The sequence below is a fragment of the Salmo salar genome, chromosome 02 (genome assembly GCF_965601325.2).
Source record: "Salmo salar chromosome 02, fSalSal1, whole genome shotgun sequence".
Classification (NCBI taxonomy): domain Eukaryota; kingdom Metazoa; phylum Chordata; class Actinopteri; order Salmoniformes; family Salmonidae; genus Salmo; species Salmo salar.
In genome coordinates, this window is record NC_138292.1 from 54,054,674 (window position 1) to 54,071,395 (window position 16,722).

General features: G+C 47.1%; 1 protein-coding gene and 1 non-coding gene across 6 annotated transcripts in view; both read right to left on the reverse strand.

Annotated features, from left to right (window-relative positions):
• Nucleotides 1-16,722, reverse strand: part of LOC106585779 (ubiquitin carboxyl-terminal hydrolase 34) — a 62,065-nt gene that overhangs the window by 14,779 nt on the left and 30,564 nt on the right. For 3 of the 5 annotated variants that reach the window (XM_014172436.3, XM_082964757.1, XM_014172414.3), the window contains exons 28-62: nucleotides 16,466-16,669; nucleotides 15,121-15,246; nucleotides 14,822-14,944; nucleotides 14,569-14,652; nucleotides 14,373-14,459; nucleotides 13,823-14,023; nucleotides 12,642-12,724; nucleotides 12,304-12,344; nucleotides 12,003-12,127; nucleotides 11,538-11,690; nucleotides 11,185-11,345; nucleotides 10,581-10,885; nucleotides 9,963-10,126; nucleotides 9,520-9,585; nucleotides 9,148-9,351; nucleotides 8,819-8,896; nucleotides 8,422-8,516; nucleotides 7,997-8,169; nucleotides 7,475-7,625; nucleotides 7,184-7,262; nucleotides 7,030-7,083; nucleotides 6,837-6,932; nucleotides 6,675-6,739; nucleotides 6,369-6,444; nucleotides 6,172-6,219; nucleotides 5,932-5,997; nucleotides 5,734-5,814; nucleotides 5,554-5,639; nucleotides 4,809-4,977; nucleotides 4,441-4,515; nucleotides 4,205-4,356; nucleotides 3,686-3,839; nucleotides 3,397-3,453; nucleotides 3,123-3,227; nucleotides 1,780-1,927 (exon numbers count right to left, since the gene is read on the reverse strand). In XM_014172436.3, coding sequence (XP_014027911.3) covers nucleotides 1,780-1,927; nucleotides 3,123-3,227; nucleotides 3,397-3,453; nucleotides 3,686-3,839; nucleotides 4,205-4,356; nucleotides 4,441-4,515; nucleotides 4,809-4,977; nucleotides 5,554-5,639; nucleotides 5,734-5,814; nucleotides 5,932-5,997; nucleotides 6,172-6,219; nucleotides 6,369-6,444; nucleotides 6,675-6,739; nucleotides 6,837-6,932; nucleotides 7,030-7,083; nucleotides 7,184-7,262; nucleotides 7,475-7,625; nucleotides 7,997-8,169; nucleotides 8,422-8,516; nucleotides 8,819-8,896; nucleotides 9,148-9,351; nucleotides 9,520-9,585; nucleotides 9,963-10,126; nucleotides 10,581-10,885; nucleotides 11,185-11,345; nucleotides 11,538-11,690; nucleotides 12,003-12,127; nucleotides 12,304-12,344; nucleotides 12,642-12,724; nucleotides 13,823-14,023; nucleotides 14,373-14,459; nucleotides 14,569-14,652; nucleotides 14,822-14,944; nucleotides 15,121-15,246; nucleotides 16,466-16,669 — 4,135 coding nt within the window. The remainder of the gene's footprint in view (nucleotides 1-1,779; nucleotides 1,928-3,122; nucleotides 3,228-3,396; nucleotides 3,454-3,685; nucleotides 3,840-4,204; nucleotides 4,357-4,440; nucleotides 4,516-4,808; nucleotides 4,978-5,553; nucleotides 5,640-5,733; nucleotides 5,815-5,931; nucleotides 5,998-6,171; nucleotides 6,220-6,368; nucleotides 6,445-6,674; nucleotides 6,740-6,836; nucleotides 6,933-7,029; nucleotides 7,084-7,183; nucleotides 7,263-7,474; nucleotides 7,626-7,996; nucleotides 8,170-8,421; nucleotides 8,517-8,818; nucleotides 8,897-9,147; nucleotides 9,352-9,519; nucleotides 9,586-9,962; nucleotides 10,127-10,580; nucleotides 10,886-11,184; nucleotides 11,346-11,537; nucleotides 11,691-12,002; nucleotides 12,128-12,303; nucleotides 12,345-12,641; nucleotides 12,725-13,822; nucleotides 14,024-14,372; nucleotides 14,460-14,568; nucleotides 14,653-14,821; nucleotides 14,945-15,120; nucleotides 15,247-16,465; nucleotides 16,670-16,722) is intronic. The other 2 variants (XM_014172427.3, XM_082964749.1) reach the window with 1 other exon arrangement.
• LOC123739827 (small nucleolar RNA SNORA17) lies at nucleotides 5,231-5,358 on the reverse strand. The gene has a single exon (XR_006767946.1). It is a non-coding gene; the product is annotated as a small nucleolar RNA SNORA17 (small nucleolar RNA).

Genomic DNA, 16,722 nt, shown 5'->3' on the forward strand with positions numbered 1-16,722 from the left:
ATCTCACTTCTTTCAGACGTCGTTGCAGTTCCATCTAGTTGTTGTATTTCTTTACTTATTTATCTTTGAGGGCAACTCACTCAAATTAACTTTATTGTTGATGTCAACGTTTTTATTCTGATACCACTATTTTTGTACGAGTCTTCATTTATTTTATTCTATTGCATGAAAGGCTGGGAGACCGCAACGACGTAACAATTGTCTTTAGAGGCTGTATGTTTTATCTAAGAAGTACGTGTTCAGCAAGTGGAAATGTGTCTGAGAAGCAGTAAGAAGTTTGTTGATGGATATTTATATGGTTAAGTTTGGATAAATTTAAGATTTACTTGGTGTTATCACTGCTACACACAATACCGGGCTTGTGGCAGCCAAGCATTCCTAGCGAAGTCGCTATTTGATCCTTCGACGTCAGCTCTTGCTTTCATTCTGAAGCCAAATTCACCAAGCGTTGGATTGTTCACCCACTTATAGAAACCTTCCATTGATCTCACTGTGCAATAATTACACAAGGACTGAGAGGAGAATATGTATGCAGACGAACATACAGAAGATCCCAGATGGAAAAAATAAAACACATTTTTCTTAACTCCCTGTATCCGGTGGCAACCTGACCGACAGGAAGGAGAGGAGAAAGCCCCTCTTGCACAGCAACACTGTTTAATAAGAGCGTTGATACTATGGAAAATAGAATGATGAACAAAAAAAGTACCTTAATGTGAAGTGGAAACGTCTAGGAGCAACAACGGCTCAGCCGCAAAGTGGTAGGTCACACAAGCTCACAGAACAGGACCACCGAGTGCCCGTAGGGTGTAAAAATCGTCTGTCCTCGGTTTCAACACTCACTACTGAGTTCCAAATTGCCTCTGGAAGCAACGTCAGCACAATAACTGTTCGTCTGGAACTTAATGAAATGGGTTTCATAGCCGAGCAGCCACACACACAAGCCTAAGATCACCATGCGCAACGCAAAGCAATGGCTGAAGTGGTGCAGCGGAAACTTGTTCTCTGGACTGATGAATCACGCTTCACCATCTGGCAGTCCGATGACTAATCTTGGTTTGGCGGATGCCAGGAGAACACTACCTGCCCCAATGCATAGTGCCAACTGTAAAGTTCGGTGGAGGAGGAATAATGGTCTAGGGCTGTTTTTCACATTTGGGCTAGGCCCGTTAGTTCCAATGAAGGGAATTCTTAACGCTACATCATACAATGACATTCTAGACAATTCCGTACTTCCGACTTTGTGGCAACAGTTTGGGAAGGCCCTTTCCTGTTTCAGCATGACAATGCCCCTGTTCTGCCCCTGAACAAGGGAGTTAACCCACTTTTCCTAGGCCGTCCTTGAAAATAAGAATTTGTTCTTAACTGACTTGCCTAGTTAAATAAAGGTAAAATTAAATTAAAATAAAGCGAGGTCCATAAAGAAATGGTTTGTCGAGATTGGTGTGGAAGAACTTGACTGGCCTGCACAGAGCCCTGACCTCAACCCCATTGAACACTTTTGGGATGTATTGGAAAGCCTAATTGGCCAACATAAATGCCCAACCTCACTAATGTTCATGGCTGAAAGGAAGCAAGTCCCCGCAGCAATGTTCCAACATCTAGTGGAAAGCCTTCCCAAAAGAGCGGAGGCTGTTATAGAAGCAAAGGGGGGACCAACTCCATATTAATGGCCATGATTTTGGAATGAGATGTTTGACGAGCAGGTGTCCATATACTTTTGGCCATGTAGTGTAGTTCGTAAGAACTTCCAGACAGAGACATCACAAGTGTTCTTACAGGTGCGGACACGGGGGTAGTTGTGGGCAAGTAGGAAGCGCTCCACCCAGTTCTCCATGTTCTGTAGCACCCAGCTGTGAGCCAGCTTGTTCCTGGGGGTCTGCACCGCCAACCAGTCCAGACACTGGCTAGGGTTGTACTCTATCACCTGGGAGAGAACACACACACAACAAAAAGGATAAGTTTCTGAATATTTTAGGCAATGACGTCAAGATCAACTGAAATAACTTGATAAAGTGAATTAAGGACAAATGTATGGATACATTTATGTTTAATTGAAGTAACTTGATAAAGAACAATGAATCCGATGAACCTATGTGACTAGGTTCACTCCAAGCTCATCACTAAGTTCAGTACTCTGGGACTGAACACCTCCCTCTGCAACTGGATCCTGGACTTCCTGTCAGGCCGCCCCCAGGTGGTGAGGGTAGGCAACACCACATCCGCAACGCTGACCATCAACACTGGGGCCCCTCAGGGGTGCGTGCTTAGTCCCTTCCTGTACTCCCTGTTCACCCACGACTGCGTGGCAACACCTAACTCCAACACCATCATTAAGCTCCCTGACGACACTACGGTGGTAGGCCTGATCACCGACGACAAGACAGCCTATAGGGAGGTCAGTGACCTGGCAGTGTCGACACGCTGTAGTGGCGCGGGTCGAGAGCTTCAAGTTCCTCACTAAGGAATTAACATGGTCCACACACACCAACACGACAACGCCTCTTGCCCCTCAGGAGGCTGAAACGATTTGACATGGGCCCTCAGATCCTCAAAAAGTTCTACAGCTGCACCATTGAGAGCATCTTGACTGGTTGCGTCACCGCTTGGTACGGCAACTGCTTGGTATACCGACCGCAAGGTGCTACAGAGGACAGGGCGTACGGCCCAGTACATCACTGAGGCAGAGCTTCCTGCCACCCAGGCCCTCTATACCAGGCGGTGTCAGAGGAAAGCTCTAAATATTGCCAAAGATATTTACGCAAACGGTCTGGAACCAATGGGACCCTGAACAGCTTCTACCCCCAAGCCATTAGACAGCTAAATAGCTACCCAGACTATCTGAATTGACCCTTTTTGCACCAACTCTTTTGACTCATCACATACACTGCTGCTACTGTTTATTATCCATCCTGGTGCCTAGTCACTCTACCCCCTACCTATATGGACATATCTACCTCAATTACCTTGTACGTCGACTTGGCTATATACACGCGGTACCAGTACCAAGTTATTATTTATATTTTTCTATCTGCACTGTTGGGAAGGGCCCGTACCGGTCTCTGTTTACAAAGCATGTGACAAATAACATGAGATTTTATGTTGTGTGTGTGTGACCGTACCTCCCAGATCCTCTGTAGTATGTAAGAGGCGAAGGAAGGCATGCCCGGAGGACCACCTGACAGCTCCATCAGCATGGTGAGCAGCTTGAAGAAAGGGTTTGCCGCCTGGAGGAGGAGAAGTAGGAGATGGAGAGAGGGGTGAAGACAAGGAGTGGGAGAGAGAGGGATGAGAGAAAGAAGTAGAGAACACGAGGGATAAATTGAGATTTGTACAAACTAATAATTGAGTTGGACAATAGACAGAGCATTATGGATTAAAAGTATAGGTTCTCACATCAGTGCTTACCTCAGGCGTCAGTTTAGCGATAGAGGTGAAGAGCATGGATACAATCTGGAATAAAACACAGGAGAATTTATGCCCCTCTATGTAATAATAATTTGGTGGGTGCTTATATTTGTCCTATTTCAAACATGTATTAATACCAACTGTGCTTTTTGCATATGCCAACTCTCCGAGACACCCTCGGAGAGCGGGGTCACGGCCAGGGTCTGCCATTAACAACGGCGACGTGTTTGTTTGTGGGTGCGTTAGTGTGTGAATTGGTGGGCGCGTTAAAACGCACGTGCTCGGCCAGCCGGTTGTTGTAGCGACACAGGCTGAAGATGAGGTTGCAGGTCTGCCTGATGTTGATGCCGTCTCGGATGTGCTGGAAGAGGAAGGGGAAGCCTTTCCCCCCGGTCAGGGCTGCCATGTCACTCTGGGACAGAGTCAGGTGTCTGAAGGGGGGGGGGGGGGGGAGATTAGAAAGAAGATTAAAAAAATTAAACATATGAAGAAGCGGGAGGATTTGATACTGACAACAGTATAAATTGGGTGCTATATGCAGTAGTATTTCTAGCTAACTTTTGGGCAGTATTACCAACACTATGTTGTGCTGTGCCAAAGCTATGAAGACTTCCTGTGACCCAGCAAACGTAAATACCAAATTGTCTAGTCACAACAATGTCTAGTTCTGGGTGAGACTCAAATTGTCCAGTGACGTTGGCAAATCTGACTTTGTTAGTAGCAGGTCAAATCCCTGTGCCATAGACTGCTTTCCCGTGTCCCAAGTGGTGCTATGCCATGCCCGGCAGTGCCCTACCTCTCAGAGCGGGACTGTTCCACCAGCAGGGCGATGAGAGCTATCATCTTCTCCAAGGCGGCAGGGCGGTACTTCTCTTCCGCCAGGGATAAGATGTCCTCCTCCTCATCCTCCTCTTCTCCCTCCTCCTCAGACAGCACCTCCACCTGGGGCTGGGGGGGGGGACCAGGTCATTACACACCCAATCACAGAAACACACACACACACACACACACACACCCCTAGTGTATACTTACATTCTCAGGCCCCTTGGTGCCCATGTAGAAGTGCACCATGATGGAAATGGCTTGTAGGGACAGAAGGAACTGACTCTGGAGGTATGAGAAAAGAGAAAACAGACTGTTAGCAAAAACCTTGTTCTCTAAAAATCCTTTCAGCCATTTATCTTGGTGAGGTAATGCCAAGGTCATGGGGTTCAAGCCCTGCAGGAATCACAGAACGCATACTGAAAATGTATGCACTCAGAGAGCAGGCTCTGGTCAAAAGTAGTACTCTGTTGGTTATAGGGTGCCATTTGGGACTCACCTTTACACACTTAAGTCCTTTGGGATAAAAGTGTCAAGAGCATTTTCCTATAAAATGACTATTGTTATCAACGACCCACCTCCTCCTCTCCCATCTTGGCAAACTCGTAGAGGAAGGCGAAGTACTCAGTCAGGTGTTTGCTGTGGGGCTTGACGCCGTGCTCCATGATGGACAGCAGCGTCTTGACGAAGCGCGTCACGCACGAGCGGCTGCCAATGTCCTCCACCGGCCCGTCCATGTCGTCAGACCTGCAGGCCGCACACAGGAAGTGACACCAGACAACTTGTCAGGTCATGTTCATTAACAAACAAATGAAGATGGACTGAAACAAAGGGACTTGTTCAATGAGAAACTCTCATTTTCGTTTTCTGTTGAAACGTTCTCTGTTAAGTACCCTAATGAACATGGCCCAGGTGATAGTAGAATTAAACATGGAGTTCTCCCTGAGTTTTTCCAGAACATTATAAATTGAAACTTCTTTGGTTAGTGACCATTTTCCTCAATGTTGTGCCACAAAACTCTCCAAGTGCCCACAGTGCTAGGGCAACTAGGTGACACGCGGCACCTTTCAGCCAGCTAATGACACAGACAACACGGTGATGTCACGCTGCAACGCCTCTAGTGGCAGCAAAACACGATCAGCTCAAAAGCCACGTTATAGACTCATGGGATATCACAAACCAGTTTCATGTGAGAAAAATGCTAACAAAAAAAGTGTGTGTAAGCCATCAATTGTTAACGCTATAAAGCTTACAAATGAACATGTTTCTCAGTTGTGAGTGATTGAGTGGGTGGATGATTGGTACATAAGAAACCAGTCGTACCCATCCTCCATTCCAGGTTGTAGGTAGAGGTGAGCGTGGACTGGCCGTAGCCTCTGGATGACGTGGATACACAGCCTCTGAAACATCTGATGGGGGACAACAGGGCAGAGCGTATGAGTGTGTGTGTGTGTGTGTGTGAGTGAGTGAGTGACTGCCGAACAATCTGATTGGGGCTCTCACCTGTCGAACAATCTGATTGGGGCACTTGATGAGGATCTGCATGGGCCACCAGTTGTCATCAGCCATGCGGTCCAAAAACCACTGAAAGACCATGACCACATGAAAACAGGAAGTTAGCAATTACCCCACTAATGATTGAAAACCATTTCAGCACAATATGTGGTCCCTGATTTGTCCTTCAACAAACAGTCAATTTACCTCGCAGGCCGCCTGGCTGTTGTTGAATTGTTTGGTCAGTAGCTCGATCCACTGCAGCATGGTGGGCTGAAAACACACAGACAAAATTCAGACAAACCCTTGCTATAAGTTACAGACCATCTTCCACGCTGTAAAACAGAGGGCAAAAAAAAAAAATATACAAATCGCTGAAAAATAACCAGACTGCAATTGAGGCTGGCAACTAGAGGGAGCCATCCACTGACAGTAAGGAAGTCTCACCTTTTCCTTGGAGTGAATGAACGTCTCCAGGACAAATGACGTGCTGAGCTGTAACCAAGGAGGAGAAAGTGTGAGAGTGGAAAGTACATTCAAAAAGTGTTAAGGTAAAACCATAAAAAAAATATTAAAAAAAAAACGCTGATTTTCAAATTAAGTTCTATGGTTGAGAATAAAGCTTTAGTGGAGTGTGGTCGTACCTTGGCAGTCATGAGGGAGATGGCTTTGGGGTCTGGTAAAGTGCTAGGGATGCTGCTGCAAAGTTGCCACATGAATCTGTAGGTAAGAGTACAGAGAGAGTCACAACACTGATCTCAGACCAGTTTATCCACCAAGGCAACACTACATCCTACATAACTTACACTATATGTTAATAGATCAAGACCATATTTGATTTCATAAGTAAGCAAAGTACTGTTAACATAAACTCTCAATAATATCACATCTGCATTCTAGCTTCAGAAAAGGCACAGTCGTGATGGCTAGTACAAAAATGTGTCACTGACCCAAAGTATGTGTGCTCGAAAATGTTCTTGTCCTGGAGAAACTGCATGTTGTCTTGCCAAATCCACTGAGTAGAGAAAATAAACACAGAATAAGTATTTCAACATTTGAGAATAAAGAATGTAAGAAAGGAGAGTGCTATGAGATTGCAACCAGCCGGGTACCTCGAGTAGATCTGGAGAAACGTCGAAGTTGAAGTCCTTGCCATTTTCCTCCTCGAGCTCCACTCTCTTGTAGAAAAGCATGTAGGCACTGTGGGTCTGGAGGGAGAGACACGGGACAAACTGTCAACTTTAAAACCCATCATTTTATTCAACTCAATTTAAACTTTAGAAAATGATTTACAAGGAAACTGACCTTCTCAAAGGAGAAGTCCATGAACTTGTCGGTGACAGAGTCATACGTTTTTGTCTAAAAGTCAAATATGTAGGTGAGACAAAACATTTAAATATGTAAAAGTATTAATTAACAGTAAAACATTGGAGCTTTGTCTTTTTTTTTTTGGATTTACCGTCATCTCTCCACCGAAGCACTCGGAGGCTAGCTGGGCTGAATCAAAGGGCTTCACCTCGGCATCGTTGAATAGGTACCTGAGATAAGCAAACAAATTAAGTTAAGGACAGTCAGTTGTATTCCCTAAAATTCAAAAGCACCCAGATATCAATCAAAGGATTGTCATGAACTAACTTCCATGTAAATGGACAATTAAAGTATATCGTATCGTAAGGCAATAACATGAGACCTCTGTTTTTAAATTCCCCACTGATCTGATTTCAATAGTATAGCCAGAGATATTCCACACCATTTGTTATTCTTGTAGGCGTGCGGGTTGACGATGTCCCGGATGAAACTGTAGTAATGGCCGCCGTCGGCCGTGCCCGTGTGAACCGTGACGCCGATGAGGTCGTACTCGTAGCTCTCCGCCACCTTAGCCTCACCCTCCTCCCGGAAACCTGTAGTAGGACATAGTGGACCACATCAATGAGCAACCTGTTCCTCCAATTATTGGTCCAGCTAGCCTCTGATAGGCTAGATAGATGAAGATACCAAGAGGATAAAAACTTTATATTAAATCGCCGATAAATCACTGGCGACCATTCGAGGTGCAGACATTACTTTGTTTTCATATATTTGTTTTTCTATCCAGCACCTGCACATTTGTCCTCTTTCTACAGACTACGAAAAAGGAATTATCCGCATATTGCTATTCAACCCAATTTCAAAACACACCGACTAGTACAGTGATACAAGTGAATTTAGTACAGAGCCTATGAGAACCAAATCATGCGGTTGGGGGTCTGTCGGAGCAGGAAGTGACGCGTACCCTCTTTCCTGTCGCCCTTGGCCATGAGGAAGTCCTCAGTGTAGGGGGTCATGTCGAGGCGCAGGGGGAAGGAGAAGTGCGTGTTGACCTTCTCCTTCATCATGGTGACCATGTTGAAGGTGTAGCGCATAGTGTTGAAGCTCAGGATGCGAGGCAGCTTCTTGAAGCACGCCCTGGAAAGGAGCAGGACGGAGAAAGGGAAGGGAGATTAATATAAGCACAAGTCTTGTACAAAAAAAACCCAGAGAAACTAGAGATGTCAATAAGTTATTTTTTCACATGGTAAAACCAACATCAACTGATGGAAAACCAGCTAACCATTCCAAAAATGTCTAGTATACAACTACGACTGCCAATGTATTATGGTTGGCTTATTTTCAGTAGAAACCAGCAGGGTCCTCTTCGTGAGGTTGGCGTCGACTCACCTCTTCTCGGCGCGTACTTTCTTGCCACACTGGGAGCAGGTGTACATGTTGTCCCCCTCCAGAGTGTCCTTGATGGTCACCTCGTCCAGAGATTCCTGAGGAAACACGAAGACAAAAGTCTCTAGCAACATGCCAAGCAGTACTGTAAGCCCACCAGAACTAGGAGCATAGAAAATACACCGGACTAACAGAGTACGACATAGGATGACTTGAGGAAAAGTTGCCATTTGCAAGAGTAAGAATTCCAAGCTGAATAGAATGCAGCAGTGTGATACTACAGTGCTATGAGATTTGAGACTTGTGATTGGAAGGTAAACCCCAGTCTATAACACTTGGTTGCACTTCTAAACCAAGTCAACGATGTTGATGGCGATGTTGATGGCGATGTTGTGCTTACGTAGATGTTCTTCATGTCGGCCACCTGGCACCTGACTGTGTAGAACTCCTCAGCTGTCTGACTCACGTGGTCACAGTCCTGTTGGACGGAGAAAATGAGTTGAATGAGAATGGCTTTACACACACACTAACACCTGCGCAACAAACACATGTAGGGCGACATTTTGTAGTGCCAAGGAATAGCGCAAAGTGCACAAAAAAAACAGTAAACCTCGTAATCGAGCAGTGAGATTTAATGTGGTTCATAATGAGTTTTGCACTTCACACAATTCTTTTGCACTAGGGAAATGTTGCAGGTCAACGTTTAAAAAGGAGTATAGTGATTCTTACCAGCGAGACCACATTGTTGGTGATGACCCCTCCAAAGAGCGTCTTCACTGTGTTTTTCAGGTCCTGGGACATCTCCTCTATCTTGGTGATGAGGTCGGTGAAGAACTCGGTCATGTCCTTCTGCTCGCCCGTGTTCAGGGGCTGCTTGTCCATGGTGTAGGTCTTACAGAACGGGCGGGGGTTGTACGCCTTCCTCTCGCTCTCCTGGAACCAGGGATGGAGCGAGGAGGAAATGGAAGAAAGATGAGTGGGGCAAAATTGAAATAGCAGGGTCTCCGCGGGGACAACGACAGTTGGTTCTTGTCATATGGACTGAGGAGATAGATGAGAAGGGTGTGACAGAGGGCTGAAAGAGAGAGACCGGCTGCGTACCATGAGATAGGTGAACATCTTCTGGAGCTCCAGTAAGGTGGTCTTGTGCTTTATCTCCTCTGCGTACTGGAAAAACCACACAACTCTCATTAATAAACAACATTCACAACGTTAACGCATTCTTCCGGTGGCAGAGGGAGTGAAATAGCATGTGTGGGATGAGCATTCGTGCGCACAATGGCTGCCGTGGATCATCCAGATGACTGCTATATACAAGCGTGGATGAGGTGAAATTGCCCCATACAAACTAGAGCATTGTGAATAAGGAACCATGGTAATATCATCCATTACAAATCGCTAATATAGAGAGAGAAGAGAGCGAGAGAACAAGACAGGGGGAAAAAAACAGAAAGAGAGAGGCGTAAGAAAAGCAAGAGGAAGAACAAGAGAGGAACGATAGAACAACGAGAGAGTAAGAGAAGGACAGTATTTAGAGGACTGACCTTCGCAGTGAAGACGGCCTGGCGTGCCTCAGGGATCATGTAGAGCTGTTGGATAGTGGAGGCCAGGTAGCAGGTGGCCCCCAGGTTAGTGAGGCCCACGAAGCGACACTCGGCACGCACATCATCGTGGGGCCAGTAGTCCCACTTGTACGGGGCGTGAGAGGCTGTCAATTTAATTAACACAAATATTCATATCGTTCAGGAGCCTAATAGAATATACCGGATCTAAGATCATGTTTGATGATGCTCAAATATCTTAATCATAGCATTTTCAAAAAATGTGACCTTGAACTTCAATAAATCAACTTGGTTCACTCATTTGATCCGGTCATGGAAATCCATGGAGCAGACATAACCAACAGGAAGGCCCCAATTCAATGGGATGCTATTTGGCTGTTTGTTTAAAACCAGCGTATATAGTATTTCTACTTCCCCACCCCACCAAAGAAAACCCCACCAAGAAGCAGTTAAGGGCGAAAACTATTTTCAGATTCTGTCAGCCAGCACAATGTCTAATTCAGTAGCAACTGTATTCCCTTGGGCCCTCCTACCACTGCATTACTCTCATTGACAAATATTCTAGTAGCATTTTCAACGGCTCCTAAAGGTCCTTCTCACTCTGCATGTGCTGGGACATGACCCAGTTGTGAAGCAGTCTGTAGTTCTCCACCGAGCCCTTCACCGTCTCCACCAGGAGGTCGTAGGCGGCGGCGCGGGCCGCATGCGACTTGCACTTGGGCTGGGCGCGGTCGGCCAGGCTGGGAAGGAGGAAGAGCAGGTTGTGGACATCACGCAGGAACTCCTGGCCCTCTCGGGAGAACTTGAAGGGGGGCTTGTGTTTGAGGACGCTGGTGGCGAGGCGCAGGAGGCCCGTGAGGCCGTCGTCCTCGATGGCGCCGTCCTGCTGGTCCAGGATCTCACGGCTGGGGAGCGGGAGACAGGTCAATGTTTGAGCAAGCAAACTTTATCGTAGAAGTGGTTTAAAAACGGTATTGTCTTGTGTATTTGAACTGAGCTGGCCTTCATACTCCAGAAATAATGTGGACAACGCCAGCCATCACACATAAAATACCTATTTCAAGAGAGACCTTGGTTGTGTCCGAAAACGACACCATTTTTCCTATATAGCGCACTTCTTTTGACCCGGGCCCATGGTCCAAAGGCAGTGCACTAAATAGGCAATAGGACTCCGTTTCAGACGCAGACCTGGTCTTGGACTCACCTCCGTATGCAGTCGGCCAGGTGTCTGGCTAAAGCATCCAGGTCCAACAGAGTGGTTTGGCTGGCGTCTTTGACGTGGATGTTGTCGATGAGCTTGCACAGCAGCCAGAAGTACTCCTTACAGCCCGTCCTCAGCACGGGCTCCTCTTCATAGTCCTCCACCTGAACACATGACCACACAGCACATCAGCTACAGAACCCCTTCACTAACATTAGGCATGTGTGACTTGACCTAGGAATTGAATAACCCACAACGAACACATTCGTTTTTGTCAGTATACAGTAGAACAAAATTGTGCTTGTGTGTATATGCATCGGTCTATACGCGCAAGTGTGTGTGTGTGCTGTACCCACCCGCAGTGGTTTGAGGGCCTGTGCGTCGGGGAGGAACTTGAGCAGCGTGGAGGCGGCCAGCAGCAGGAAGGACCTGTTGATGGACTCTCCTCCCTCCAGACCCGACAGGGACAGCTTGTACAGGCCGTTACACGCCTCGTGACGCACCGCCGTCTGAGAAGGACAAGAGACACACTCACGCTAACACCTTCCTCTATTTGATGTTGTTACCAAGGTCACACGGATCGATTGGGTCACAGAATAGTTAGTATTTCAGTGGCATCAAAATAGGATCAACAAATCACGGGATAGCTGGATTCTTCCCAGAGACAATATTTTCGGATGGAAACACCCACAAATGTTACACTGAAACAAAACTGAGGCCATGTTTTTAGGTAGGGGGAAGAAAAGCAAGATGAAGACAATACTAGACAGCGGTTCATTTCCGGAGCGGGGTCAGTGTCTCATTATTCCCCCAGATCTCACCTCCGGCACCAGCAGGGTGAGCTTCCTGAGCCAGTCGTGGAGGTGGTCGCTGTCGGCCAGACCGGACTTGACCGTGGAGCAGCAGTGGGCCCAGCTCACCAGCAGCCACATGGAGTAGTGGGTCACTGGAACATAGGAATAACGTCGTCATTTTACACGTCTAATGTGTCGTTCCTAAGAACAATGTGCTTCAGCACATACAGAATGGATAGGAGGCTATGAAAGTTGTACTTTCAGTGCAAAATGGCTTTTAATTTGGCATGTTGATTAACATTTTAAGCGTATGTAAAACGTAGCTCACCTTCATGGCGGGACCGGTGATCAGATTGGGCCTTCAGAACTCTGCAGGTGAGACAGGAAGTAAACAAAATCAAGAAAGGCTGACGGAAACCTTTAGTACAAAAACATGTCACACTGACACCCCTTGTCCATACTACAACACAACTTACAATGAATGCCTAACACATTCCTTCAAATCCAATCATTTGGCCCCCTTCTTCAAATTCAAAAGCCTTTATTGGCATGGAGAGTGTGACCACATACATTGCCACACCAAACATTCTAAGCAGTTAAGTACTACACAGCACGCTAGTGGGTAGTGTGACCACTGAAACACAGGCCTCGTCGGCTTTCTCTCACCTGTGTGCTAGGTTGTCGTAGGTGTAGGCCACGTTGATCAAGCGCTGGATCAGGTTGGTGCCTTGGACAAGGCCCAGGAAAACCTGACAAGAAAAAAATATAAAAATCGGAAGGTTTATCAAATATTTAAGATACAAAAAAATTAAACATGGGGATAGTTTTGAAGTTCGTGTAGAGGCCAAGACACCACAGGGAAGGAAGTACAGAGACAAAATAGCTGTGGGCAAAAGAAGACTGCTTCAGAGGGAGAGAAGAGGAAATAGAAGACTGCTTCAGAGGGAGAGAAGAGGAAATAGAAGACTGCTTCAGAGGGAGAGAAGAGGAAATAGAAGACTGCTTCAGAGGGAGAGAAGGGGAAATAGAAGACTGCTTCAGAGGGAGAGAAGGGGAAATAGAAGACTGCTTCAGAGGGAGAGAAGGGGAAATAGAAGACTGCTTCAGAGGGAGAGAAGAGGAAATAGAAGACTGCTTCAGAGGGAGAGAAGAGGAAATAGAAGACTGCTTCAGAGGGAGAGAAGAGGAAATAGAAGACTGCTTCAGAGGGAGAGAAGAGGAAATAGAAGACTGCTTCAGAGGGAGAGAAGAGGAAATAGAAGACTGCTTCAGAGGGAGAGAAGAGGAAATAGAAGACTGCTTCAGAGGGAGAGAAGAGGAAATAGAAGACTGCTTCAGAGGGAGAGAAGAGGAAATAGAAGACTGCTTCAGAGGGAGAGAAGAGGAAATAGAAGACTGCTTCAGAGGGAGAGAAGAGGAAATAGAAGACTGCTTCAGAGGGAGAGAAGGGGAAATAGAAGACTGCTTCAGAGGGAGAGAAGGGGAAATAGAAGACTGCTTCAGAGGGAGAGAAGGGGAAATAGAAGGGGAGAGAAAAAGATGCTGCAGGACATTCTCTACTACTTTCTACAGAAATGTTGCCTTACTTACAGAAATTAAGTTTAAAAAAATGTAATTAAAATGTTTTCTTTTTTGCGGTTTATGGTTACTCAATCTGGGGTTATTACATGTTTCTGTATTTCATGGTTACGTCAAACAAAATAACACAAATCGCTTGATCATTTCTCTTTTAAGTGCTACAGCTGTGAAAAGAAAGGCTGTTGTCCTGCACAGAAAGAGTTAAGGATGGCAACTCCCCACCCAGCGGTTAGCATAAGCTGTTGGCATTTAGCTGAGGACCAGTGTACCTCTGTGAGGCGGGGGATGTGCAGGCCCTTGCCGTGGTCGCCGGCGGACTTGCGGGACTTGCCAGGCCAGGCCCTTTTGCGCTGGCTGTCGGTGAGGCCCGACCAGGAGAAGACGTCGTGGTAGGCTAGGTCCAGGTCGGCCGGGTCCACCGCAAACTGGCAGATGAGCTTAAGCAGGCAAGCCAGGCAGTCCAACAACCACTGGAGGAGAGAGAGAGAGAGACAGAGAGAGACGTGACCTGTGTTAACACTCAATACTAACTACAGAACATTGTTTTTAAAAACAATGTTTGATATGGTTTTATTTCTGTCCTGTTCATTCCCCCCCGTGTTTTTATTTCTATTTTATGATTGTCCACTTTGAAATTGGAAATCGTCGGCACCTCATAAAGCAGTTTTCAATGTGTGAATAACTGTTTTTTTAACAGAATCATTACCACTCATCATATGACTTGAATGTACTGAGACTTCAACTTTATTTAGTTTAATCTATACAACCCATTCTATTCCATCTCCTCCAAGTATTATAATGCGGTTCTGATCCACCCACCACTGTCCAAGACTCCTGGTCCTTGGGCTCCAGAATGGCAGAGTTGAAGATCTCCAACAGCAGCTGAAGCCCTCCAGACGACACAAACTGTAAAAAGAAAGCAAAAGAAGAACAGGAAATGGAGTTGACTTGATGGATAAGTGGTTTGTGTAAGTGTGTACAGCATGAGAGTTAGTCCGTTTTAAAAGAGGCGTACCTTGCAGCTCCAGGAGTTCTTACTGTTCTCTATCTGGTCCTCGCTGGAGTCGTCAGAGTCTGGGTACAGGTCACTGTAGCTCCCCTGGACAGACGGACAACACAGGGGTCATTCCTATGCGTGTTTGAATCGGTGAGCAGAGCAAGGGTGTGCATATCTATGTGTGAATGTGGGTGTTCATGAATGAGAAAAAAGGTGTTTGAGAGACAAAGTGTGTGTGTGTGTGTATAAAAATATGCAGTCCCAGTAGTACCGTGGACTCCCGGTGGATGCGTCGGTTGGGCTTGCCCAGGGCCTCGATGATCTCCAGGGCGTACAGCAGCTTGTGGGGGCTCTTGATCCTCAGCAGGTCCTTCCAGCACAGACCCTCGCCTCCCTATGGACAGACGGAGAACACACATGAGACAGGACACGTGACGGCGTGCAAGGGGAGCGTGACGGGGTGCAAGGGGAGCGTGACGGGGTGCAAGGGGAGCGTGACGGGGTGCAAGGGGAGCGTGACGGCGTGCAAGGGGAACGTGACGGGAGCGTGTGTGAGAACAGGTGACGTACCGTGTCATCGGCAATGTTCTGGAAGGCCAGCAGCATGTTGGGGCAGGTGGGCAGCAGCATGAGCAGCTCCCAGACGCGCCTCGACAGGTTCTCAGCATGGAGATGCAGCTCCTCACATCGTAGGTTCTGGAGAGTACAATAAAATACATCTTTATTTAGAGATTTGTAAATGCGTCATTTTCTGCTGTCACAGTGACAGAACCCATACACCACACACACACACACACACACACACACACACACACACACACACACACACACACACACACACACACAAAACAGAGCAGCGGCCCTGGAGCAGTCCTATAAACACATCCCAAGGCAGGCACACACTATAGTCAATAGCTCATTTTGATTCAAGTAATTGTTTTAACGTTCTGGTCAGATCAGATGAGTGTTAGATGTGAGGAAGTGAAGAGGGGGTAGAGAGGGAGAGAGAGAGAGAGCGCGAGACAGAGAGAGAGAGAGAGAGAGAGAGAGAGAGGGATAAACGCATGCAGAAGAGAGAGTGAGTGACGTACAAACAGCACACTGGATAACCCCTCTCTCAGAGTCCCTGTGGTGGGAGAGACTATAAAAAGCCCTGACCGCCGGGTGACTTTCCACTTCAACGAGACGGCCCCGCCGCGGCCCACGGACGGGCGCCTCCCGCCCCCGAGGCTCAGTCCTAAAATGGCAACTTATTCCCTACATAGTGCACTAATTTCGACCGGAACATATGAGCCCTGGTCAAAAATAGTGCGCTATCAAGGGAATAGGGATGGCATTTGGGACACACCCCATGCAGTATGTTTTTACTGGACTATCAAACGACTGCCAGAAGACCATTGGACAGTGATGCATTATGCATGATGCACCTGGAAGGAAGAGCCTAGTTTATATTCTGGAAGGGCTTTTTGTTCAAAGACTGTTTAACATTTAATCGGATGGATAGTATTTCAAGTCTGGTTTCTATGTGGCCGTTTCGAAGCTGCTTTTTCAAATGCTCTGTTGCTTTCCTATTTGCTTAGCTATATTATTACGGGTATCTAACAGACGGAAAATGTTAAGATTATACAATGAACCCATCCCCAAACATACCGCCCATAACTACTCCATCACACACACACACATACTGATGGACATGACGAAGGGGACTCTTCCCCCAACATACAACCCCGTCCTGCCAAACCCACTTTGTCCCCCCCCCACACACACACACACAAACCATAGGACTGTAAAGGGCCTCTCCTCTCACAGGGCACTGGGGGGCTTAAAGCAGGCTGGCATCTCACACACACCCTCAACATCCCCTCCCACACAGCCCTAACCCATGCCCCCACCACACAGACACTCCATAACCCACCTCGGGGCTGTCTCCCAGGGCACTGGGGGGCTTGAAGCAGGCCAACATCTCCAGCAGGTCGAACAGGGTGGTGAGGTGGGGCTCCTGGAGCAGCAGTAGCATGGGGATGTGCTCCTTCTGGGGCGGGGGGAGACACGAGGCCGGGAGCTGCACCCCCTCGCCCTTACGCTCCCGCCGTGGGGCGCCCAGCGAGACAAACACCATCTGTAAATGAGGAGAGGGAGAGGCATGAGTGCCACAGATGAGGGGGCCAATCG